The sequence below is a fragment of the Nasonia vitripennis genome, chromosome 1 (assembly GCF_009193385.2).
Source record: "Nasonia vitripennis strain AsymCx chromosome 1, Nvit_psr_1.1, whole genome shotgun sequence".
Lineage (NCBI taxonomy): Eukaryota > Metazoa > Arthropoda > Insecta > Hymenoptera > Pteromalidae > Nasonia > Nasonia vitripennis.
In genome coordinates this window covers 20,537,433-20,560,899 of record NC_045757.1, presented here as the reverse complement: position 1 = coordinate 20,560,899, position 23,467 = coordinate 20,537,433, and the positions used below count along the sequence as shown (strand labels likewise).

Genomic DNA, 23,467 nt, shown 5'->3' with positions numbered 1-23,467 from the left:
TACTTGTATTGTATATTTTATTGAGCCGTTAATTTTAATAGAGGTAAACGAACAGATCGATAAATACCATTGATAAAGAAATAAGCAAAATTTTGGTTTCGTTGACCGATCATTTTCATATTTTCAATAATAACAATGACCACAGGAAATCGTAAAAACTTAATAGAGTCAGTGACGTCAGTGTAAAAGTATAAAATTTTGAATTGTCCGCTATTTTCGCGCTGCCGGCGCTGCGGCTCGTTGATTCTGCGCACAAGCGTTTCCTCAAGACGACATCAATTTCCAGCTGTAGTCCGTATAGCCTGTATGGAGAGTTGACGCAATCCACGTCTGCGTTTGTAGACACGTATATAGGAGATTATTATTTTTACGCATGAATTAGTGGAGTAAACATTTAAGTATGGGTTCGATCGTTGATTACTTCAAAAACATTCCTTTGCATATGGTAAGCATTAAAAATTTTCAATTGCGAAATGAGTAAATATTTTGAAATTCGATGGCTAGCGGTCCTTTTTAGGTTATGTTTTTCCGTATGTCAGTGTATTTTTATACAAAAATTTGCTATCGACCTGCTGTCAGAAGAAATTTGTTCGGAAAATTAAGTTTATCCGACTATAAAGTGACTAATAATTTTATTTCAGGACTATGAAGGTCAGGCTAGAGCAGAAAAATTGTCAAGGATCATCATTACTCTGTTTGGTGTAAGTTGTTGGTGTTGAAAGTATAACATTTACTCATGTTTTCTGACTAAACATTAGAATTTGAATTCTCCAGGTTGTTGGTCTCATTTGGGGCTACATAATTCAACAGTTCTCGCAAACCATATACATCCTTGGAGCTGGTTTTGTGATGGCAGCGATTATCACAGTTCCTCCTTGGCCAATGTATAGAAGACATCCTCTAGAATGGCAGAAGCCAGTGTCGGAGAATTCGAGTAAAGCCAAGAAGAAGAAATAAGTTATTGAGAAGCCTGTAAATTTGAACTTTATGAATGCCGAGAATGTTTCACTTGTGATTATAAGGTGTTGTGAATGTGAAACTGTCACATAGCTACAAATTAATCGAGTTAAGTATTCATAAAAAAATGTTGTAAGGGTAGCCAATTCACATTTGAATTTTCCACGTTTGAGTAATATAAGATTTTTAAAAAGAGACTTGTTTCATTCGCATTTGACACCCAATGCAGTTATTGTATTAACGGTAATTAAAAGCACATTTTTTTACCATTGATTTATCTAAAGCTATATTGTGTTCAAGGTAGCAGGTCTTGTGTCTGGAGATGCGGTATGTTAAGTGAAGAAATTTTTATTTGCATACGATAAAACTGTTAATAAAATGAAAAATGAGCCAACAATGCAGCAGAAGTCTCATTACCCTATCGCGTCGTCATCAAACGCCGCTCGTCATTCTTTATTCAAGTGCACGACGGGAAAGTCAACTCGCAACAACAATGCAAGCGTCCAAATAGAGAATTCGCATTATCAAGAGCGTCTTCGATCGGCTCCTTTGAGATATTGCGTGCTGGACACGGTCCAACACCTTCTGCGAGCACTTTCTTTCTCCGAGCACGTGTCCGTCTCTCTCAGTTTCCCCTTGGAGCTCTCGATGCTTCTCGCAAAATCGCTCGCGTGTCGCCGGCGCTATACTTACACGTACGCGATACGCTTATACTTACTTTCACGAATCGTGAGTACTTGTATATACCACATTGCACTCCACCAGGCGATAGAAATTTTTTCCTCTGCTCTCGGAAGGTCATTGCGTAATCGGGACTTCTTTTTTCTCTCGGAGATGGGGCTCTTTCTGTTTTTATTTTTTCATCTCTGTTTTTCGAGATCCCGATGTAATAACGAATGCATAACGGCTTTACGGGCATTGAATAATAACTCCTGTGGCGACTGACCACGAGTTTAAAAAAAATCGAAAGGTACCTCCAACTGCCTTTTATTGTGAGTACGTGATGCTTTCTTTGGACTTACACTCTGCTGGGAGATTATGCTTTTACGGTTGCGAGTTTCTTAAAACTTGTAACTGCGAGCGGCCGTTAAGTCGAAATGGCATATGACTTTACGCTGATGATCTAATTTTGAATGTACGCGACACTATAATCATGTGCCTATGCTAGTTTTATTTTAAAAAGGCGTAGTGGATGCGTGTAAACAATGAGTACTTCACGACGTGTATGGAACAAAGAAAATCGAAACGAAATAACGCGATAATATTTTTTATAATTTTAATAATTATTATTTTCGTTCATGCATATTTACAAGTAGAAAAGGTTTACAAGTAACAGTTTTTGTGCTTGAGGCTATGCACTTACGAACAAAAGAAAGTTGAGTATCAAGCCAATAATTCAAGTCAAGCCCGAGAGCTTTTCCGGTTGAAAATTGCACCAGAATCCGTTCAAAATAAATACAAGATTTAGAAGAGAGTATAAGCTGAGAAAATAGCGCCACTTCCTTGAAAGTGATTAGACGTTCTACAACGTTCCACTGCGCTAAGAATCTCCGGGCACTGCTATTTGTCCAGCCACTGGAACCGCCGAGAGTTACTTCTCCACGAGCAACAGTGCAGTGTACGCACGTATTTTTCCCTCCTCTAAACACCGCCTGGATCGATTTCGACCAGACTTTGCGAGACAAGTTATAACAATCCAGACAAGCTGTCTGCGGCACGAGATTATCATTACGAAGAACGAGTGAAAATCGACTTGCGAAATCTCCTTCGCGCAGAGGCACAAAGGCAAGTTCAAAAGGATCGCAAGGCCTGCGAGGAAAGGACGAATCGATTCCGGAAAAAAACAGAACAGGCCGGGCAGCTCGATTATGTGGGTCGAATTACCAAAGTTCGTCCGGAGGATTACGTATCCCCCGAGACCCGATCCGAAGAAAGTAAACTGCGCGCGGCCAGGAAATAAAGCGCTCGCGCGCGTATCCTTGCGGTTCTTTTTGGTCCTCTCGCGCGCGCTGCAGCTCTTACGAAAGACTTTCTCCCTTTATGATCGATTTACATCTGCAGCGCGGGGCGCAACGTCAGTTCCTGCATTCGAGAGGATAGGCCGTTGGCCTTCGCTGTGCTAGTGGTATGATAAAGGATCGATGACGCGCGGGAAAGTAGTTATTACTAAGTATAGCGAATAGGAACACACATACAGACCGCGAGTCCCAGATCGCCAAGTCCACGGTCGTTTACGTAAAATAGTCGCTGCAGCGTTCGCGCAGCTCTGGGCTGGCTTATTACAGAGTCGGATGTGAGTGACACTCACTGCAATTGCGGAGGCCGGATTTTACGCGGACGTCGTGCTTTTTTTCTTATCCTTCTCCACCTCTCTCCGCGGATATGTGGGAATGTACGAGCGAGCGCGAGCTTTTTAGCGGGAATTTAATGGGCCGTGTAAAGTCGAAGATACGATGTGCTTTCACAGCCTATTAATGCCGTCAAACCGTCGTGATAGTAGTTTTTATGTTTCTTATGATATAAGTTTTTCACGGCACCGAAGCTTATCTGACTAAATCGCCTGGAAGTTGAATCTGTATGGAAGAAGTAATGCGCGCTTTCGAAAATAGCTTTCGATTCGAAAATAAAATTTTTGTTTTAAAAACGTTGCTATTATCGTACTTTATTTAAAAGTGGGTTTCTACTTCGCTCCTTACATAATAATCTAAACCATGAACGCATACTATTGTGGAAAAATATTCGCCGACGATCCGCCCGATGGAGAAATGAATTATCGAAGCGCTCGAAATTAGCGTTGCCAGAGCGAATATTGATGAAATTCGTAATAATAATTTCCATGCAAATTTGCGCGCGCCCTGGCCTCTTGGACTCGAGCACTCGGATGTATTTCTTTTTGGCGAAGCGGCCGTGGCGAGCGAGAGCTAATAAGTAATCGCATTATGCACGTTTCGATAGCTTATGCTGGCATAACTTCCACGATGCGGCTCTATACGCGCGTGTTTGTGAAATTAAATGAGCCGAATCTCGGGAACTTACGCGTATGCGTGTACGATATATGCGTAAGCTCACGTAATAATAAATGCTTAAGCTTATAGGGAGACAGGTATAAAGCGCCTAGTAATAATCGCTTATATAGCTGATTAGTGCGCGCGTACGCGGCCAATGTCCGGAAGTAAGAAGGGGAAGTATCGATAATTTCTGTTGCATCACGAAAAATGCTCGCGTTAAAGATACCGACATACTACTCCAATTAAGGGAACATTTTCTATCGGCCAATGACACATTAAGTCTCGCGGTAAGACTTTGATTTTTATTTATTAGATAATGTAGATCGTGAAACCTATACCGGCGGCTAATTAGTATTTATGGCTTGGAAATCTGATCGATTTCCATCCCTTCTCGCTATAGGTACACGTTGCTGAAACGTCTACTTCGATGCAATTAAGCCTGCAGACTTTGTAAGCTTCGATCTGATACACGCGCCATTAACTTTTTGCCTGAGATGTATAACTGGTAACGTGCGTGACTAGCCAGACTGGTTGAATTCTCTATACGGACTTTAATTCATTTCAAAAGCGCGTTAGAAAGAATATGCTCGATTTTTTTTTATTCTATTATATTCTCAAGTGCTTGTATACTTCAAATTCAGAATTTCAAGTTCGTCAAAACATTTAAATCAATTTCCCAACCAGTAGCATCAAAATAAAATTTTCTGTTCGCGGTGACGAGATTCTTATCTGAACGACTTTTGATGTAATAGGCGATGCGTTGGGGAATACGGATCTTCCGAAAGCTGTATGAATAACACGCGCGCACTAAAACGACGATCTAGGCGCCGGACCACTTCTGACGACCGATCACGATTCGTGACGAAACGGCGTGTTCTCTTTATGTTGCAGATGACTCTACAAAAATGTTTTCGTTACCTCTTCACGGATCCGGTGATTTTCCTGCGTGTAGGTACGTAAGGTGTGATATCACGCGTAATGTATAATGTTTGCATCATTGAATTAGGGCTATATTATTGCAACGATGACTCTGCAGTTGTAGATAGTTACGCGTTGGTATACCTCCACAGATGCTAATGGATAAGGCTACATTTAAGTACAGAAAATTCGACAACGGCTAACTTACTTGCTCGAACGTTTGCGATGCGAAAATTTTACTGCAATTTCGAAACCGATTTTATCACAGACAATATCGAGCGTTATTTTGAAACTTTACAGAATTTTGTGAAATTCGCGATAATGTGCAACCGATTGCACCAGACTTAATTAATTTTTGCAACGAATCTCGAATTTCAAATTTTTTCATGCTCATAAATATCTCTATGCAGTTTTGTAAATCAAGCTTGGGCTATTCATTATCCTCGCGGGTAGAAAGCTACCGAGTATTATACAGGAAACAAGAATGAGAAACTATACGATCGCAAGAAGAAAGATCGAGAAGCAGTTAGGGTAATATATATATATATATATATATATATATATATATATATATATATATATATATATATATATCCTAAAACAAGAACAAAATCGTTGTCGAACGCGAGCAATTTGAAGCATTCGCGATTAACACGTCGTGCCTCCCCAGCATGAGCTAATTTGCTCTTATTGTTTTCACAGTTATATATAGGCGCAGCCGTTTAGACTCCCGCATTTTTCTTCTTCCGGCAGCGAAAGAAATCCATACAACGCTCAAGTCGACCGGCGGACAAATAGGAACGTTTTCAAACGCCGCGCGTTCGTATACGACGAACTTTTCAAAAGGCAAGCAATTACTGCTAATATGCAGTAATCTGCGCGAAAAAATCATCCATCACTATCCGTTTTCAGTAACGAGCTCGCCTAGACTGAAAATTGGTGAGCGACTCGCGGGTAAAAAGTGCGCGTACGCGCTTCTTTTGGCAAAAACACCTTTCTGCATCCGCGGACTGGTATACGTATAACGTATAGGCATAGTAAATACGCTGCATAGACGTCTCTCGTTTCTTCAGACACGCAATTAGAAATTTCACTGCATGCAAGCGAGCGAGCGGATTGTTTGATATTATACTCGCACAAGCGTTTAAACGCATGTGTGTGAGCGTCTACGCCGAGTCCATTCCGGAGTTCCGGAGAAAATTCCGCAGAGTCTCGCGATAATATTACCGGAAGCCGGAGGGTCCTGCGTCGCCGGGACTGCGTATGTAGAAATTTTGTAACCGGCTTCGGGAGCCGCGCGAGGACACGTAACAATCCTGGTTACACATGCGCTCGTTTGCATGCAGATTCGGAGGAGAACCCGGTTACGCTGGGAGTCTGTGCTCTTCTTTCGTTTTCGCTTGCAGGTGTTGCCATTTTTTTCGCAGTTGACTATTTCCATCTCGATTAGACTACTTTCTATTTGCTATCCTTTTCTTTATTTTGTAAGTCCAACTTGCATTGCATGCGTTGATATAGACACTCGAAGAGACCGGATATATTTATACGGTTTCACGGTGATTTCACTTCCTGCATATAGATGTGTATATATATAGACGTGTATGAAATTAATTCAATTCTTAGATAGCGATGCTGCTTGAATTAGAATCTTATAAACGCGTTATTATTGAGTGTTCCATTATCAGAGTGTATGTTTACTTTTGTTGCTTGGAGAGGATAAATTGTTAGTTTCATTGTTCTGTGAACTTTGAGATTTATAACGTTCCAAATTGTATAGGTATAGAATTCCAGAAACATTTTGAGTTTTTTTTTAACCTATGAATGTCATCATTTGCAGGTAGTTGGATAATTTTTGCGAGGAATTGGGTTGTTTGAAAATTCCGAATGACTTTTACTATAAAATGCAACATGATATTATAAAATATCTATTCAATATAAAATATATATTCATTAACATCAGCATGCAAACAATTTGATTTTTCAAGTTACTTATTCACTACACGAAAAGCAAAAGTTAATGCTACAATCAGTCATTAATTTCTACGCGTTATCACTTCCTCGTAACTTTCATACTGTAAACGATATTCTTGCAATATTAGGTTCATGCATGAATTTTTTTTTTTTGATAGTTTGTTTGATTATGTACAGTTTTTTTAGCTTTTAAAATGTTTGTAAACAAATGATTAAAAAATCTGTAACTTAACGTCTAGATAGAGGTATTTTTGATGTACCGTGTAACGGCATCCAAAAAAATGTATTAAGCTATTCCTTATAAGTTTTTAATTTTACTTTATTTTAATTTTACAAATATATCGCAGATGGGAAGACAACGTAAAAGCGGCTCTAGTAGAAATAGGACGAGTGCGTATCGGTCGAAGGGGTGCATCTTGGGTGGGGTTGACACAAGATAGGACAGCCTGGAAGGCTTGCGTAGATGAGGCAATAAATCCAAATGCCACTTAAAAAAAAAATGCGTTGGTTTAATTGTGTTCAGCTTTATCAAAATTAATGGCAATCATCAAATTTTAATTTTAATAAATCCATTTATAAATAACAATAACAGAGTCAAGTATCATGAAGTCATAATCTTCAACGATAACATAATGTGTTAATAATAGCACAAGCTAGCACATATAACTTTGTATTTTTCTTCGAGTGTAGTTTACGTTTGTATAATTTGTGTCAGTAGCGTAGATGCAAATAATATAAAAATTATCATGTAATTCGTAACAATATAAATTCTGGATTATTCTAACTTGCACATATATTTCAATACCAATATGATTACACACCTTGTAGAGTGCTTAGTAGGGTGTATAATAAATAAAAAAAAAATATAGACAGCGAATTAAACTGCAAAAATTATATGATAAAAAAATGCATGCAATAAGTATTTTCATATAGATTCAATACTTATCCGGTGCTATTCAATACTAAACCGATTACGTTCTCCATTTCAAGCGGATAAACCATATATCTCATCCGCGATGGCGACTCCTCTCGAACAAACCGTAACGAGTGTAGAACGCAGCTCCGGAGTCGAGAGGACGCGCGAAAGTGGCGTCGCGCGCGCTCTGAGTCTGAAATTTGAAAAGCACGTGGAGCAGTGGTCGCGAGTTACGCGTCGGCGTAACGCGAGTACCCGGCCATACCGGCTTCCTTCTCTCGCTCTCATCCGTCCGCCGCGGCGCTTTACGTAAGCTCGACACGCGTGTGCGAGCAACAGCCCCCTCCGAATCGTGTACTCTCCGCGGGCCGCGGTCCCCACTTTCGATTGCACGCACATACGCGGCCCAGGTGTGCATTTCGCGGCCGCCCCTGCGCGCGGGCGCCGATTCCTTTATAAACACAAAGCCAGCCCGCTGCTAAGTCAGAATCGCATCGGCCTCCGACAAAGCAAGTCGCACCTCCCGACTCCGAAAAGCGCATTTACCGCAACCATGTACTCTCATGCCTTCGCTGTGAGTACCGAGATTATTTTTCACTTTATTTCTCGCCTGCGCTTATCATTTCTACTTTCTTCCCTCGCGGCTACTGAATAGATAATTACGCAGTTTCATTTCAAATTGCGATGGCGTATAAAGTGTATTTTTCAGAACTGTAGTAGCCTCTTTGAAAAACCATATTTTTCCTCGAATTTAACGAACTTGGTTCGAATTTTTAATAAACAAGAATAAAGTGAAGATAATAGGAAAATCAGTCAGCGGACGCGACTAATCTATCATTCATTGCACGATTTCAGCTCCTCGTGTGCGGAATCCTCGCCGCAGTGACGGCCGCCCCGACGCCCGGAGGACACCACCAGTGAGTATATATACAGCCATACACTTTTTTACTCGCAGCATGGAAATGTTTACTCGATTATCCAACGCGTAACGGTGCGGGAGCCCGCGATATCAGCACTTGTTCGCAGTTCCCGAGTAAAAGTGTCGCTGTTTTTTTTTCAATTTCTCTTTCTCGCGTTTTCAATTTTATCGGGCTTTTTCCTTCCTTATAAATGATCTTCCTTATATGAATTTTTAGCGAACACCACATCATTCACGTTCCGTACCACGTGCATACGGTACACCACCACCACGTGAAGAAGGTCCACGTCCCGGTCCATCACGTCGAGAAGGTTCACGTGCCCGTACCTGTGCACCACGTCGAGAAGGTTCACGTGCCGGTGCCCTACCCAGTCGTCGAGAAGGTCCACGTGCCCGTCCACATCCCCGTCCATCATGAGAAGCCCCATCACGAAGGCTGGGGCTGGGATTAGTGAGAGTACCCCCCTGTTTTAAGTGTATTATTATTGTTGGTGAGTATACTTAATGTAAAATCGCATTTTTCCTTAAAGAGCACGATCGATCAATAAAGTTTTATCGTTCACATTTAGAAAATTAGACTTTGAACGTTATGAATAAAAGATTTAAAAATAACTTGAAATTACTTATTCAAGGTTCTGACCTTTGACATTTTATTTTCAGATATTGTCAAGTAGATGCAGCAGCCCCGCGTTAACGCTCGACTAAGTGTTAAAATTCTGGATTTTCAACGATTATTTTACTGCACGCTTGAGCCGTGCAATAAAATACCTGACAGAAAGTCAAACTTACAGTACAAGGCGATTTCGACCGCCCATTAGTATTATAAGTTTTTAGACTATCGTCAATTAAGACTACACACGTACACATACTCAATAATTACGTACCCCTTCAAAACAAGACCATAAAATATACTTGATCTTTTGTACATACATACATACATACATACATACATACATGCATACATACTTTACACACCGTAAATGCATTATATACTATATGCTTAATTTTTTATGTGAACTTTTTTTTGTATATGCATTTGTACCAAAATGTATTTAAAAATACAATATTTTTTTTAATTATATGCTTTTGTTTTGCTACAATATATTTTTCCTTTTACATCCTTTACAATAACTTAATTATAAGATATAATATCCATCTACAAAAAGGAGATAGCGATTAGTATCGAATTGAAGCTATAGAGCCAATTCAGACTGTTACCAAAAAATGTCTAGCTATAGCAAAAGCAAATTTCTAGTTAGAAAAATAGAATAAACTTTGGATATATTTTATTGATGTGCATGTGTCAAGTATTGAATTGTGGGTTTTATTGTGTAAGATAAAATTTAATGTTGTTTTAACATATTATACAGTCATGAATTAATACTATTTATATATTTGAAAATAATGGATACTTTTTATGAACTAAATTAACGAATATAGTATTATGATGTTTTCGATCTAAAAATCATTAAAATATTGCCTGAATATACACACTCCCTGTGTCCAAAAATAGAAATTGTTTTCTAAAATTCGTTATACTTTAAAATAATTAGATTCCTTTCTAGACAGCCATACATGCACATACATACGTACACATGATACAATTAAATAATTATCTTCAAAATGCTAAATTTATGGAAGCATTACAGAAAAAGTTCATTTCCGCGATTACTATGAAATTTGAAGCAATTAGGTATAAATGTTGTTTCTGATAACATTAACTTTGTAATATTATGAACTATTAACTAGTATAATATAATAAAGTACAGATATTAAATACATATTAGTATGTTGTATTGAATAAAAGAAAAGAAATTATCTGTACACAAACTATCACTCATTTAAAAAAAAATGCATACAAAAAGTTTAGTTAAAAAGTAATTTTGTATTAAATTTAGAAATTTTTTCGTTTTAAAGACGGATGAAAAATCAAGCAATAATATATTAACAAATTTGACCCATTTCAGAATATTTAAAAATAGTTTTATATTTATATTCACATATAAAACATAGTTACTATACACAAACTAAAGAAACAATACATCAGGTTTGAAATGTATGTCTTTATCAAAAAGGGAAATATTTATTATGTTTGTATGCAATATGTACAAATGAAAAATTAGGAAAATGAAATTAGATCATACATTTACTTATTGGGAATCACTAGACGAACTGCTAGAAGAATCTGTTGACATCACTTCAACATCTTCAGTCTCTTGCTTGTGAGTATTGATAGGCACTGTTCCTTGACCAGCATTAACTGACATGTGAATCTCACCCGATGGATGCCAGGCAAACTGACTGCTAGCCTGAGCTGCCAGTGATTCTGTGGGTCTGTTAAAATCTGAGATGCCTGCATGAGGTCCGACCATTTGTCCATTTAGAGGCAGATCACTCAAGCGTCCCAGGCAACCTAGTCTCATTTCAATGTCGGTGGGATATGGTCTTCTTGGATCACCCTGTTGCCACGTGAGCGGAGCACAAATTGCATTTGATGCACTTATTCTATGAGCAAATTTCACAAGTTCTTCTGAAGGTACTGGCCTCTTGTTAGCTCTTGCAATGGATTGAAGCTTCTGTTTAGCTTGGTATATAGCTGTGGCTAATATCTGTTCAGCTTCTTTTAACTGGCGCTGTAGCTGCTGAATGTCCTGGTCTTGGCGATCTACTTCAGCCTTCAAGGCCTCCATTTTTAGGTTTATCTTTGCCTGTTCATCTGCTTTGACCAAAATTGATTTCAATTCTTTATCTTTGCTTACTAGGAGTTCAATGAGACTCGTATGCTCAGCAGTAGACAATTTAAGATGTTTTTGAGCAATTATATTCTCAATCAGTTCTTTTGAAATAATTTCAATGTCATCTATGACGGATAATAAAACGTCGCAGGTACTTTTGTTTACTGACATCTTCGAAATTTTGATTATAACCTGAAAAATTACTTATTATTTCGTTGTTTACCTTGAAAAAAGAAAGTAATACAAATTATATTTACAGCCTCAAATCAATTTCTTAATTTTTGGAAATATATAGAAATAAAAATACCTTTTGCAGCAACTATGCACATAAAACTTCAATACCGGAGTAAACAAATCTTATGAACGTCAGGAGAATAACATACAGTCGTAAGAGCTAACCTAACAGAATATGGCAGATCACGTAAATCGTAGATATATAGCAGACTGCGGAGTGCGGAGGTCTAGCGTCTCTGATGCATCTCCCGTACGCAGGCGCCGCGCGAGATTTGCCGAATGCCGAAATCCGAATGCCGTGGCAGCCTGGCAGGCGATGGTGATCAGTCCACTTCACTTCTCTGGTCCACAATCCACTACAGCGGGCAGCCTATGGCGGATGGCCTATGCCTGTGGCTGGCAGGGATTATGGCGCTGAGATGAGTATACTATTGACTAACTACTCTGTTTTGAGATTTAGTTATGTTTCTTAATAACTTCGTTCCTTTTGTTTCATTGTATCAATAAATGTGTTCAGCATCTAATTTTTATGACGAATGTATATAGATAATATCGTTTATAAATTAGAACTGACGGTGCGTTCATTTACAAGGTATGTTTGAGGTTAAAATAATAATTTTACTTTGCGTCTATTGAAATTTGATTGCAACTTTTTTACCTATAAGATGTATTAAATTATATAGTACTAATATGAAGAGTTTACAAAAAATTAATTAATGATCAATTCTGAAAATCCATGAAGTTGTCTTATTCTAACCTTTTTGTAAAAGAATTGCTTTCTATTTTAAGCAACTTATACATAAGAAATTTTACTTATTTTCAAGATGTTTTTTATAAAATTTTTAACAATTAGTCTAATTAATTGTCTATTTTAGAATAGAATCCTGACGGTGCAATAAAATTGTGCAAACATGTCGACCGATGGAGATGAAGCTGGAACAAGTACAGGATCGCAAAGTCATCGATTAAACAGGCCTCAAGCTCAAATAACTACATTCATGCAGGGAATCAATAGCACATTGGAGGATAAAAATAGTGACTATTTATGTCCAATTTGTTTTGAGACTATAGAAGAAGCTCATGTTACAAGATGTGGGCATACTTTTTGTTATAAATGCATTATTAGATCATTAGAATCATTGGGAAGGTGTCCTAAGTGTAATATTAATTTAACTCAACAAGACATCTTTCCAAATTTTCTTCTTAACGAATTAATTGCTAAGTACAAAACTCGTGCCAAGGGTATCGGAGCATTAGATCGTACCTTGGCATTAGATAATAAGGGTAAAGGAACTTTTATTCCCATGGATTCATCTGTGGGAATATCGGATGGCCTAAGAAACTTCATAGCATCAGACAGTACTAGTTTGAGCTTGCCTGATGTAAATGCTATGCTTGAAGTACTTACACAACGTAAACACCTATTAGAGGCAGAATCTTGCGCAGCACAAAATAGGTTATTATATGAGTTCCTTAAGCACCTTTTAACACAAAAAGAAGAACAAAGAAATCAATTGCAAAAAGAGGTTGCACTTATAAAAAGTGATATCAAAGAAGTAGAAAATATTTTGAAAGATTTGCAGAGAAAGTGCCCACGATTAGAAGATGTTAAAAAGACCACTGAATATGATACTGCACAGGTAACTGCTATAAGAAAAGAAATGATAAATCTAATCAATATTATTGATTCTAGTACAATAAAGCCATGTGATGAAACGGATCAAGTACCAAGTGCATTTGCAAATTCATCAAGCAATCAAAGTAAATATGATATCACCAGCAGTTCAACTTTAGCAGTTCGACGCCGCAGAATGCATGCTCACTTTGATGATTTTGTTCAATGTTATTTTGATGCTAGAGCTAAAGAGCTGCATTTTGGAGCAAACAGCTCAGAATTTCAATCAACCAGTTCTGGACTAGACGTTTTTCGCGAAGATCTCGTGAAGTTCTCACGTTATAATTCATTGAGACCATTAGCTACTTTAAACTATTCTTCTGATATTTTTAATCATTCAACAATTGTCTCCAGTATTGAATTTGATAAAGATAACGAATTCTTTGCAATTGCAGGCGTCACAAAGAGAATCAAAGTATTTGACTACAATACTGTTATTAGAGGCACTGTTGATCTTCATTATCCTTGTGTTGAAATGACTTCAAGCTCAAAAATATCATGCGTTTCTTGGAATTCTTTTCATAAAGGTGTATTAGCTTCCTCAGATTATGAAGGTACAGTTACCGTTTGGGATGCCATGACAGGACAAAGAACAAAAGCTTTTCATGAACACGAAAAGCGTTGTTGGTCAATTGATTTCAATGATGTTGATACAAGGCTCATAGCATCTGGTTCAGATGATGCAAGAGTCAAGTTGTGGTCATTGAACATGGATCACTCAGTAGCTTCACTCGAAGCAAAAGCCAATGTATGCTGTGTTAAATTTAACCCTCGTAGTTCGTGCCACTTAGCTTTTGGTTCCGCAGACCACTGTGTACACTATTATGACTTAAGAAATATGAAAGAAGCCTTATGTATATTTAAAGGTCACAAGAAAGCTGTATCTTATGTAAAATTTGTTAATGAACAAGAAATTGTTTCAGCAAGTACTGATTCACAATTGAAAATGTGGAACATTAATAATCCATATTGTTTGCGGTCCTTTGTAGGTCATGTTAATGAAAAGAATTTTGTAGGGTTGGCTACTGATGGAGATTATGTAGCCTGTGGATCAGAGAACAATGCACTTTATGTTTACTATAAAGGACTAACAAAGCAATTATTTTCCTACAAATTTGATGCAGCGAAGAGCATATTAGAAACGCAAGAAAAACGAGAAGAAGATCTGAATGAATTCGTTTCAGCAGTTTGCTGGCGACAAAATTCCAATGTTGTAGTTGCTGCAAACTCGCAGGGTATTATTAAAATACTGGAACTTGTGTAGAAATGTTACAAACAAGCTAGTAAAGATAATTTATGTAAAAATGCAACAAAATAGATACATTTATTTTTCTAATGAAGATGATAAGTGTATTATGATTGAGTTATAATATATGTTATAATATATATGCAGACTGAATTACTATTGCGTGTATAAAATTGTACAAAAGGTTTTTGTATTATAATTATAGTTGACGATTATTTTAAACGAAACATATAGTTAGTTCTTCAGTGCAACAAATATTGTTTATTTTATCTGTTATTACTTATATAGTTAGGCAACTAAAATTGTACATTTTAGAATTAAATATTTTGTAGTTTAGATGACGAAAGTATACAATATTATCAATTATTTTATTATGACTATTAGTTAATCTTGAGTTTTCAAGATATAAACTCCAATTTCCAATGTGAAATATAGTCAATCAGTATTTTAAATTGAAATATTGATTTAAGTACATTATATTTCACTAAAATTATTAAATGATTTTATTTATATAATCGAGTTCAAACTCTTTGATTATTTAATGTATTTGCTTTTTTATGATTATACTTTTATGAATATACTTTGAAAACATATACTGCTTACTAAAGTGCGGCCTATAAGATGTTGTGCCACATAAAACGACGTTCTTAATAATTCTAAAATAACTAGAAAGCTATAATAGCATTTCTTTCAAGTGATAGTACATAAGTACTAAAGTTGTGATTCGCATGTTCACTATTAAAAAAAAGCTTAAAAAATATATTCTACATATATACAATAAATTTTAATGTAGGATTTATCTCTTGAATCAATAGTATTTAACTTGTTCTATTGATCATTCATGAATACTATCAATCAAAATTTCCTACGAAAACAATATATATGTTATTGATATTTTTAATTTCATCAATATACTGTCCATTTTAACATAACGTCAATATTAAAACTAAAAGAATATATCACTTCTACAATCAAAACAAACATAACTTAAACAATATATCAAGTGTGATAAGTTTCAAACACTTAGATTGGAACTTTTCATTAGTGATTTTAAAGAGATCAAAATTATCAATTATTCTTCAATTTTAAATTAGGGTTATATAGATTGATGTAATTAGAAATTAAATTTCTACTACTAGAAAAATGTTGGGCCGCTTAAAATATTATACATTTAGAAAATATAAATGTACATATATTTTTATTAATTAAGAATAAAGATACTGCGATATTAGTACTATTAAGCTAACGTCAGAAATTTTAATTTAATCTTAATTTAATGATTCAACTTGAAGAATGAAATATTTTTATAAAAATGGACAAAGAATTTTGCTTAATTTTTATGTACACAACATTATTCTAAAAGTAAAAATTTAATACTATGTAGGTAATGTAGAAGAAAATAAATAATTGTTAAATTTTATTGTGAGTAGACTGTAAATGTAAATCTGAAGATTAACCGTTAAAAAATAGCAATGCCACATTACAAAAATTTGAAGTTGAATCAGCAGTTTGCTATCAAAAATAATAATATTATTTATTTGAAATAAAGTGAGTGTCAAATTATAAGTATTTTGAGAATACTATAATTTTTAAACCTAAAGAAATGAATTCAAATTTAATGTTAAATAATTTTACAGCCCAAGCCCAAATATATTTTGTATGTAAATTTTGAAAGATTTTCGGTTATAGTATAACATATTTTATGAATAAAAATCACTTGCATATCTTTTGTGAATACTAAATTTAAACAAACTTGTGATTTGCAGTTTTCATTTTATTATATATTGATAATCTGTATGAATAAATATTACAATAATTTGTTGTTTTATTTATAAAAATGACTATGTAGTCAGTTTTTATTTAGTTACATTAATAAACTTTTAGTATGTATTAAAATGATTTATCAAAATTATTCATTTTTTACTGTGCATGTTCACATAAACATGCATAATAAATGAGCAAATCATTTAGTTTTCGTAAAAATAAAATTTACTTCGTTTTAACAAAGTAAATTTTCTTTGTTCACCTAATAAGTAAAATTAGTTTTTCTCGTGCTGCGTGAAGAATTCGATTTATCATTACTTTTTCATGCATCGAAAGTGGCATTTCTCAGAAATTTATTATAATTATACTTTCGATTTAACGATTTATCAAAAATCAATCTATGATATACAGATGAGTTTAAAATAGATTTGTAAAATATGCAGTGCAATTAGCAAAATTTCGTAACACAATGTATAACATCTATTATATATCTATTTAATTCCATTTGGAATTTTTCAATTTCAAACATTTTAAATATAGTAACGTTCAATAATCTTATTTATCTTATTTACTAAATAATATGCTTTTGAAGCATAGATATTAAAAAGCTTAATATTGATATACAGTCAATGGTGCTATTGACCTTTGGCAAAATTGAACTATATATCTAAAGCTACATTTCTGTGCAAAAAATAGACCTAAGTGCGAAATTACTAATTAGTAAACCTATAAATTTGTTGTTCCTCACATGTGTGTTTTATTTTTCAATTATTCTGTAAAAGCAAATAGTATCAGAGATCAATGATTTATTATTATCCTTTATATTCTCGTAAATCGATATATAGTTAATTATTTGAGGTGTATTTAAAAATAATTATAAACGCTTTTGTCACTTTAATTCAAATTAGAAACGACTTTGCATTGACAAACGGGCTCTCTCAAAGATTTTCCCGAAGATCGATTTTTATGCATATATCTAAATTTATCTGTAATATATTTGCACGAACTATTTATCGTATCTATGACTATATATCGATAAAACAAGTACCTAAACTTTATCTTTATAAAATGTTTTAATTCCTTACCTGTAGAATGAGTGAAAGGTTCTTTTGTTATTCCAAGCTTTTCCAGGGCCAAGATTTTTCGACGTTTTTCTTTCTGCTCCAAAAATATTTCTCTACGCTTTTTTTGTTCTTCCACTTTTTTACAATAATCCTTCATTTCTGCATTCATATTTTCTTCCTTAAACAGAATTTGAATCAGGCATATTTTCAAATGTTCATTAAATGTTTTTTATATTAAATACTTTACTGTTTCAGGAATTTTCTTAAGCTGATTTTTCACTTTCAAGCCTTGTTTCTTTTGATTATTATTGTTGTCGTTATCATGTTTTTCATCCGATCGTTTTTGTATTTTTTCAAGTTGTCTTTGCCTCATTCTTGATTTTCTACTTTTAGCAACGTTATTCTTCTGAGTTGCATTATCTTTTATTTCCTATAAAAAATTCAAATATTCAAGGATCATTGTATATTTAAAGAAATATTTTAGAAAGATATGACATTGATTACTTGGGTTTGTTTTTTGTAATGTTTGTTAGAATTTGAATTATTAGTCATTTTTGAAAATACAACTTCTGGAGAAAAGGATCTTTGACCTATCTCTTTTCGCGTTGTTTTTTCTCTCCAGACATCAGAAAAGTAGAAATATGGATCCTGAAATATAAGTTAGAAATTAAACGATCATAAATAAACCCGTTTTTATATTACTATCGAAATCTAATTGAGAATTGTACGCACATCATTTTTTATCTCTTGAGTATGATTATCGAGATATCTTACTTTTGATGAATTATTTTTTGAAAATTCTTCATATGCAGCAATATTATTTATAACTCTTACTAAAAGAAGATTTAAGGCATAGAATTTTTAAACAATAGTATTAAAAAAATATTCTAACTGTACCTTCTCTTTTTGCCATATTTCGTCTAAAATTACGGTTAATTAAAATTTTAGGAACATTTAGATTATTATTAATATGTAATGGATTTATCACAAATTCATGTTGATTGCTGCTATTATTTATGGAATGGCAAGGACGAACGGGCTGTAAATAATGGGGCATCATGCTATTGGGATTTTCCATCATTTGCATATTTTGATTAGATGACACACCTCCTATTGTCATTACAGGTGATTGCAAATACTGATTTGCATATAAACCTTGACTAAATGGTAGAACTTGGTTTATTGACAAATTTTGGTTTAGTGGAAAAATTGAATTTACTGGTAAAGATTGATTCAATTGCAAAATGTTATTTCTCTGCAAATGTGGATTAAGCAAATGTATGGAATGTTGAAGAGGTCGGTACTGCATGTCATAATTAGACAACATATTTTGATTGCTGTTTGAATGATGTGACTGGTATGGTGATGAACTATAATATTCATAACGTTTAAGCGGTGTGAAAGCAGTTGCTGTAGCCATTGAATTAATACTGTATGGAGTAAATTGGCTACCTGGCTGTTCAAAGTTTTGACAAGATTGATATCTTGCTTCTGGTCTATGATTATAATCACTTGATCGATGAAGATATATTTGGGTATTTAAAAGCCTGTACCTGAATTTATAATAATTTTCGTTCAGAATAAGTTTGTAGTAATTATTTGTAGACTTGAAGAAAAATTCAAATATATGTTACCTTTCTAAATTACTGTCATTGTGGGTATTATCGATTCTCACATTTATGTTTGATAAGTTCTTGACATTATTTTTGATTCTTGCTGTATTGTCTATTATATCTTGTATATTATTTTTTAATTTGTTACGTAAATCTGTTTTAGGTAATTCATTGTTATTTCTAATATATATTGGAGTAGATTCCACATTTGGTTTATTTTTATGACAGATTAATTCGTACTCATTATCACAAGTAGTCTCATCCTCTTTTTCTTGTTTAATGTAAAAATCTTCTCTACTCATATTACATTTTGTTGTTACGAATTCAATATCATTTTCTTCTTCATCTACAATTCCATCTTCAAAAGCATCAAAAACTTCCAAATCAAAATTATTTGATGATTCATCTTTTGGTTTTGTCTATAAAATCAAAAGCACATGGCAAAATTAGATTTGATTTATTAATCAAAATTTTTTAGAATAGTAAGTGTAAAATTGTGAAACAAATTAGACAACTGCTGTCACCTGACAATTGATATTTACATGATGATTTAATACATCATACTCCTCATCACTAACATCAGGAAGACTTAAAATATCTCCTTCTAGTAAAGCATCATCACTGTAACATTAAAGTCGTATTTTTGAACTTTATCAAAGAACGTATAAATGTAATAAGTTTAAAAAAATCTTGCATATGTAAATGTGTATGATCTACAATATATACAAAATCTTATGACTTAACCTCTATGGTGCTTAGTATTTATTATGCTCTATAAGGTCTAGCATTTGTTGACAATAGCGAGGAAAATTCGATTTGAATAATAATAAAAAAATTAAATCACTTACTAGTCTGTCATTGTGTAATACTCAAATTCTTTATTACTAGCTGATGTAATCACATGCCGGTCGTTGCGTGACGGTGTACGGTTTTAGGATCCGTAAATCCGTTTATATATCCTTCTGATCGCTGTTATCGCAGTTTCGCACACTTTGATTTATTTAATTGATTTTGATTGGTATTCCTGCTGATCAGCTGTTTCGAAGTTTCACTCCAGTGGGCATTTGATAATTGATGAGCAGTTAATGGTGAATTCCTTGACAAGTGGACATGACAGGATCCTTTACAACAACCAATAAACGATAAAATTTGCTCGTTGTCTTTAATTTTTGTTCAAATCGCGTTGTTATTTTTTCTGAAATTGTGGCTTGTTACTATGTGTATACTCACAATGAATAGCACAAAGGTTTGTGCCTTATACACTGCCTACATAGTACATAGACACCACACGGGACACTAAAGCAGATGTATACCTATGTAAGATGTACGTAATTTTCTGTATTTTTTTATTTTAACACATTTCCCCTGTGCCTGTTTGAAAGGTCACGAAATAACTGAGAACAAACAAGCTCTGTCCAGAGCTCTATACCTACTTATATTCAGTCGTCGTCTCCTGTCGCCCTTGTGACACGCTATAATATAAGCCTTTGTTTTTATACTGCACTTCTCCAAGCTATACGCGCAGTATACCTATAATAAAACTCACAGAGTGACGCAGAGTGAGATCATATTTTAGCTGTCTGCGATAAACACTCGCGATTTGCCGAAAGAGATCCTGTATACATCTGCGTAAAATATATCTTATAAGTAAGTAGGCTGCGAAAGCTCGCTCATATCTAAGTGTGTATACATTCGAGTAGTACTCGATGATGCACTTAATTAATAATAATTTATCAATTATCAATTATTTTATAACTTATGAAAAAATAGTTTTAAGCAAAATTATAGATATTTATAGGTATCATAATTGTTATTTTTCATGCCATATTATAGGTATCTCTTCCTATTTAAATCTTCGGAATTATTTATTTGATGATAATTCAATTGATAGAATGCTATTTTACGCGGGTATAAACTTTACGTGTTAAATAATTAATTTTTGAAAATTTTAAGAAAATTTTTGAATTAATATAAGAAAATGATATTGGAAATTGATAGTAGAATAAATAAACACAACTCAGAATATTTGAATTGGACTTAGAAATTTATCCTGAGTATAGCTAGCACAGTGAAAGATGCACGTCTGATCTGTAGGAGAAGTAGTCGAAAACTGAAGTCCGGAGCGAGCGACTAGCGCGATTGGTAATATGCAGGAATGCAGCCGGCAAGCTGCCTGCTTAAGTCTAAAACAATAGGCCTTTTTTATGTGTACATGCAGACTACAGATGTCCAAGCTCTTGTCTATATAGCTAAGCTGTCCATAAAATCGGAGACTATAGCGACGCGTCGCAGCGAACCCGAGCTGTATAGTCATAAAAACATAAAACTGAAAAGGGCCATTCATAAATCTCATAGACTCCTCTTTCTACATATGCTCAAGATATTAGTCTTTGAAATTAAAATTGGATTATATTACAATAGAATAAATAATAATAGATTCTGCATTATATTATTAATATATGACTGGTCATAGAGCACCTTTTTCTCTATATTGCATAAGTGTCTTAACCTTATGAACAGGAGACATGTCAGTTACTTATTACAACAATACTTTCACTGTTTATACAACTGCTTATATAATTTTTAATTCCCTTATATACCATTTTTGTTAGTAATAGTCAGCACAAAGTTCGCGTAATTGTAAATATGATTCTAAAAAGGGTGGAAGCTGGTGACACAGCTAGTAGTAAACAAATTTTCAAATATTATATTCTATCGTATGAAAAGAGTGGATTGAATGCAAAAAGTGAGAAACGGTGAGAAACAAGTGAGTTCGATGAACACTTTCTGTGAGTATCCAAGGGAAAGTTTTGTTGTACCTATTATGTGCACGCGTGAGCCGTGTGATTTATAAAATAAATTAGAAAATGTGTGCTGTTATTAAAGTCAGATGCTTCATGTATGTACGTGCGTATAAAAAATGTTATAACATAGTTGTAATTTGCAGAATAGTAAAAATTTTTTGTCGATTCGGAAATATTTTCTGCAACAGGAATAATTAAGAACAATTTTCATCGGATATTTCGAACAATTTTCATCCATCATAAAAGCTCCAAGTGCTCTATACCACACTGAAAGAAATTTCGTAATGCCAGACTTCAGCGATTTATCTACTCCTGTGAGAATTATTATGTTGATATTTTCAATGTTAAAGGATACTTTTTATAATAGTATATTGCCGTATAGCCGTAGGCGCCCTCCACTCCCACTCGTGCTCAAAACATCACCCGAGTCTGAAAAAGCCACTCCCCCCTTGTTGCACACCGTACTTTTTATGATAAATGCACGAATAGGCCACTTATCATGCATATAAAAGGGATGGGAAATTCGAGGACTTTCCAAAGTATTATTATTATTATTATTACTATGAAGGGGGGACCACCAAGATCGCAGGCACTTAAGCTGTAAACCCATTGTACCACCCTTCGTCATGGTATCCCCTACGCAGGTAAGCCTGCCCTTCTCCAGAAGGTCAATATGGCTCCCGCGTCGAGTGCCCTAATCTCTTCATACGTGGGGAAAAGCTCCCCCAAGCACTGATGTCTGAGCTGCGCAAATTTTGGGCAAACAGTCAGTACATGAGTAGGTGTTTCTTCCGCCCCCTCGCACCACCTGCATATACCCGTAGCCTCCTTCCCCTTCTTCAGACCGTGGGACCTTAAGCGGATGTGCCCGGTCACTATCTGTGTCAGGAGTCGGGAGTTATTTCTGCTGTCTCTTGCGATGCACTTGGTCCAGCCGACATTGGTGTCCTGCCCCATTGCCGCTTTGGCTTGTCTGCATTCTTGAGTTCCTTGCCATTCCTTAGTATGCTCCCTCTCAACCCAGCCCCGGATTTCGCCCGTTAGCAGGCACCTTGCGGCACCTGTGTAGGGCTCCGGCCCGATTGGAGGGTGTTTAGCTCCCAAAGCTGCAGGTCTATCTGCTATTTCGTTACCCCTGATCCCGGTGTGCCCTGAGACCCAGAGCAGCCTGACCTTGTTGTTGTTTGCATTCCCAGACCAGTCTGGAGGTCGTCCTATGAGCCATAAGTGCTCTAAGTGCCGCCTGACTGTCTAAACAAATGGTGATAATTCTATCCCTTGCGCCGAGTTCAATGTTCCTCTGAGCGCAGGTCAGTATAGCGTATATCTCGGTCTGGAAGACTGTAGCATACCGCCCCAGGGAAAAGAAGGTTTCCCTTCCATCCCTTTGGCAGTAGTACCCCGAACCAGTGACAGTCTCTGCCCTAGAGCCATCTGTGTACCAGACGTCCCCAGTTCCTGGTAGACTGTCCCTGCTGGCCTTCCATTCTTCTCTTGTCGGTATCACGACCCCGTATCTTCTTCCAAAGAAGTAGCACGGGATCATCATATCAGTTTTGATGGAAAATTCCGGCAAGAGACCCACCCCACCCGGGAGCCGGGTGTGCCTCGTACCTTGTGTCCATTGTCCGTACGCATTGAGT

The 23,467-nt window shown here is 35.4% G+C and overlaps 5 protein-coding genes across 8 annotated transcripts; 3 read left to right on the top strand and 2 right to left on the bottom strand.

Annotated features, from left to right (window-relative positions):
- The first annotated feature begins 237 nt into the window (after window positions 1-237).
- On the top strand, window positions 238-1,354 carry LOC100116253 (signal peptidase complex subunit 1). The gene is made up of 3 exons (XM_001599564.6): window positions 238-445; window positions 642-701; window positions 775-1,354. The coding sequence occupies exons 1-3, from the start codon at window positions 401-403 to the stop codon at window positions 955-957; spliced, it is 288 nt and encodes a 95-aa protein (XP_001599614.1). The 5' UTR covers window positions 238-400; the 3' UTR covers window positions 958-1,354.
- A 6,684-nt stretch (window positions 1,355-8,038) lies between these two features.
- LOC100118121 (histidine-rich glycoprotein-like) lies at window positions 8,039-9,774 on the top strand. Its single transcript, XM_001599540.5, has 4 exons — window positions 8,039-8,344; window positions 8,626-8,687; window positions 8,907-9,180; window positions 9,350-9,774. The coding sequence occupies exons 1-3, from the start codon at window positions 8,324-8,326 to the stop codon at window positions 9,139-9,141; spliced, it is 318 nt and encodes a 105-aa protein (XP_001599590.1). The 5' UTR covers window positions 8,039-8,323; the 3' UTR covers window positions 9,142-9,180; window positions 9,350-9,774.
- Window positions 9,775-10,004: 230 nt separating this feature from the next.
- On the bottom strand, window positions 10,005-12,066 carry LOC100116219 (mediator of RNA polymerase II transcription subunit 4). Of its 2 annotated transcripts, none has more exons than XM_001599510.5 (2): window positions 11,732-12,066; window positions 10,005-11,647 (listed from the first exon to the last, which is right to left on the bottom strand). In XM_001599510.5, the coding sequence occupies exon 2, from the start codon at window positions 11,593-11,595 to the stop codon at window positions 10,840-10,842; it is 756 nt and encodes a 251-aa protein (XP_001599560.1). In that variant the 5' UTR covers window positions 11,596-11,647; window positions 11,732-12,066; the 3' UTR covers window positions 10,005-10,839. The 2 variants fall into 2 exon arrangements, with proteins under 2 accessions (XP_001599560.1, XP_008212927.1); XM_008214705.4 differs by having other exon boundaries at window positions 10,005-11,616; window positions 11,732-11,870.
- On the top strand, window positions 11,979-16,303 carry LOC100118076 (E3 ubiquitin-protein ligase COP1). Of its 2 annotated transcripts, none has more exons than XM_031922940.2 (2): window positions 11,979-12,250; window positions 12,539-16,303. In XM_031922940.2, exon 2 carries the CDS (start codon window positions 12,570-12,572, stop codon window positions 14,595-14,597), a length of 2,028 nt encoding a protein of 675 aa, XP_031778800.1. In that variant the 5' UTR covers window positions 11,979-12,250; window positions 12,539-12,569; the 3' UTR covers window positions 14,598-16,303. The 2 variants fall into 2 exon arrangements, with proteins under 2 accessions (XP_031778800.1, XP_003427793.1); XM_003427745.5 differs by having other exon boundaries at window positions 11,989-12,250; window positions 12,534-16,303.
- Window positions 16,304-16,711: 408 nt separating this feature from the next.
- On the bottom strand, window positions 16,712-20,443 carry LOC100678020 (putative uncharacterized protein DDB_G0277255). Of its 2 annotated transcripts, none has more exons than XM_031922955.2 (9): window positions 19,869-20,443; window positions 19,563-19,641; window positions 19,042-19,439; window positions 18,305-18,960; window positions 18,140-18,240; window positions 17,912-18,055; window positions 17,655-17,837; window positions 17,429-17,585; window positions 16,712-17,116 (listed from the first exon to the last, which is right to left on the bottom strand). In XM_031922955.2, the coding sequence occupies exons 1-9, from the start codon at window positions 19,877-19,879 to the stop codon at window positions 17,112-17,114; spliced, it is 1,734 nt and encodes a 577-aa protein (XP_031778815.1). In that variant the 5' UTR covers window positions 19,880-20,443; the 3' UTR covers window positions 16,712-17,111. The 2 variants fall into 2 exon arrangements, with proteins under 2 accessions (XP_031778815.1, XP_008212935.1); XM_008214713.3 differs by having other exon boundaries at window positions 19,545-19,641; window positions 19,869-20,010.
- Between the last annotated feature and the right edge of the window lie 3,024 nt (window positions 20,444-23,467).

What these genes read in the sequence shown, in the direction of transcription:
- LOC100116253 (XM_001599564.6), top strand. Translation starts at nt 401, where the DNA reads ATGGGTTCGATCGTTGATTACTTCAAAAACATTCCTTTGCATATG. An exon ending in AAAACATTCCTTTGCATATG is followed by an intron (nt 446 to 641) that starts GTAAGCATTAAA and finishes ATTTTATTTCAG; the next exon opens with GACTATGAAGGTCAGGCTAG. An exon ending in TCATCATTACTCTGTTTGGT is followed by an intron (nt 702 to 774) that starts GTAAGTTGTTGG and finishes TGAATTCTCCAG; the next exon opens with GTTGTTGGTCTCATTTGGGG.
- LOC100118121 (XM_001599540.5), top strand. Translation starts at nt 8,324, where the DNA reads ATGTACTCTCATGCCTTCGCT. An exon ending in TGTACTCTCATGCCTTCGCT is followed by an intron (nt 8,345 to 8,625) that starts GTGAGTACCGAG and finishes GCACGATTTCAG; the next exon opens with CTCCTCGTGTGCGGAATCCT. An exon ending in ACGCCCGGAGGACACCACCA is followed by an intron (nt 8,688 to 8,906) that starts GTGAGTATATAT and finishes ATGAATTTTTAG; the next exon opens with CGAACACCACATCATTCACG.
- LOC100678020 (XM_008214713.3), bottom strand. An exon ending in AAATATGGCAAAAAGAGAAG is followed by an intron (nt 18,241 to 18,304) that starts GTACAGTTAGAA and finishes ATCTTCTTTTAG; the next exon opens with TAAGAGTTATAAATAATATT. An exon ending in ATTACAAAAAACAAACCCAA is followed by an intron (nt 17,838 to 17,911) that starts GTAATCAATGTC and finishes AATTTTTTATAG; the next exon opens with GAAATAAAAGATAATGCAAC.
- LOC100118076 (XM_031922940.2), top strand. Translation starts at nt 12,570, where the DNA reads ATGTCGACCGATGGAGATGAAGCTGGAACAAGTACAGGATCGCAAAGT.
- LOC100116219 (XM_001599510.5), bottom strand. Translation starts at nt 11,595, where the DNA reads ATGTCAGTAAACAAAAGTACCTGCGACGTTTTATTATCCGTCATAGAT.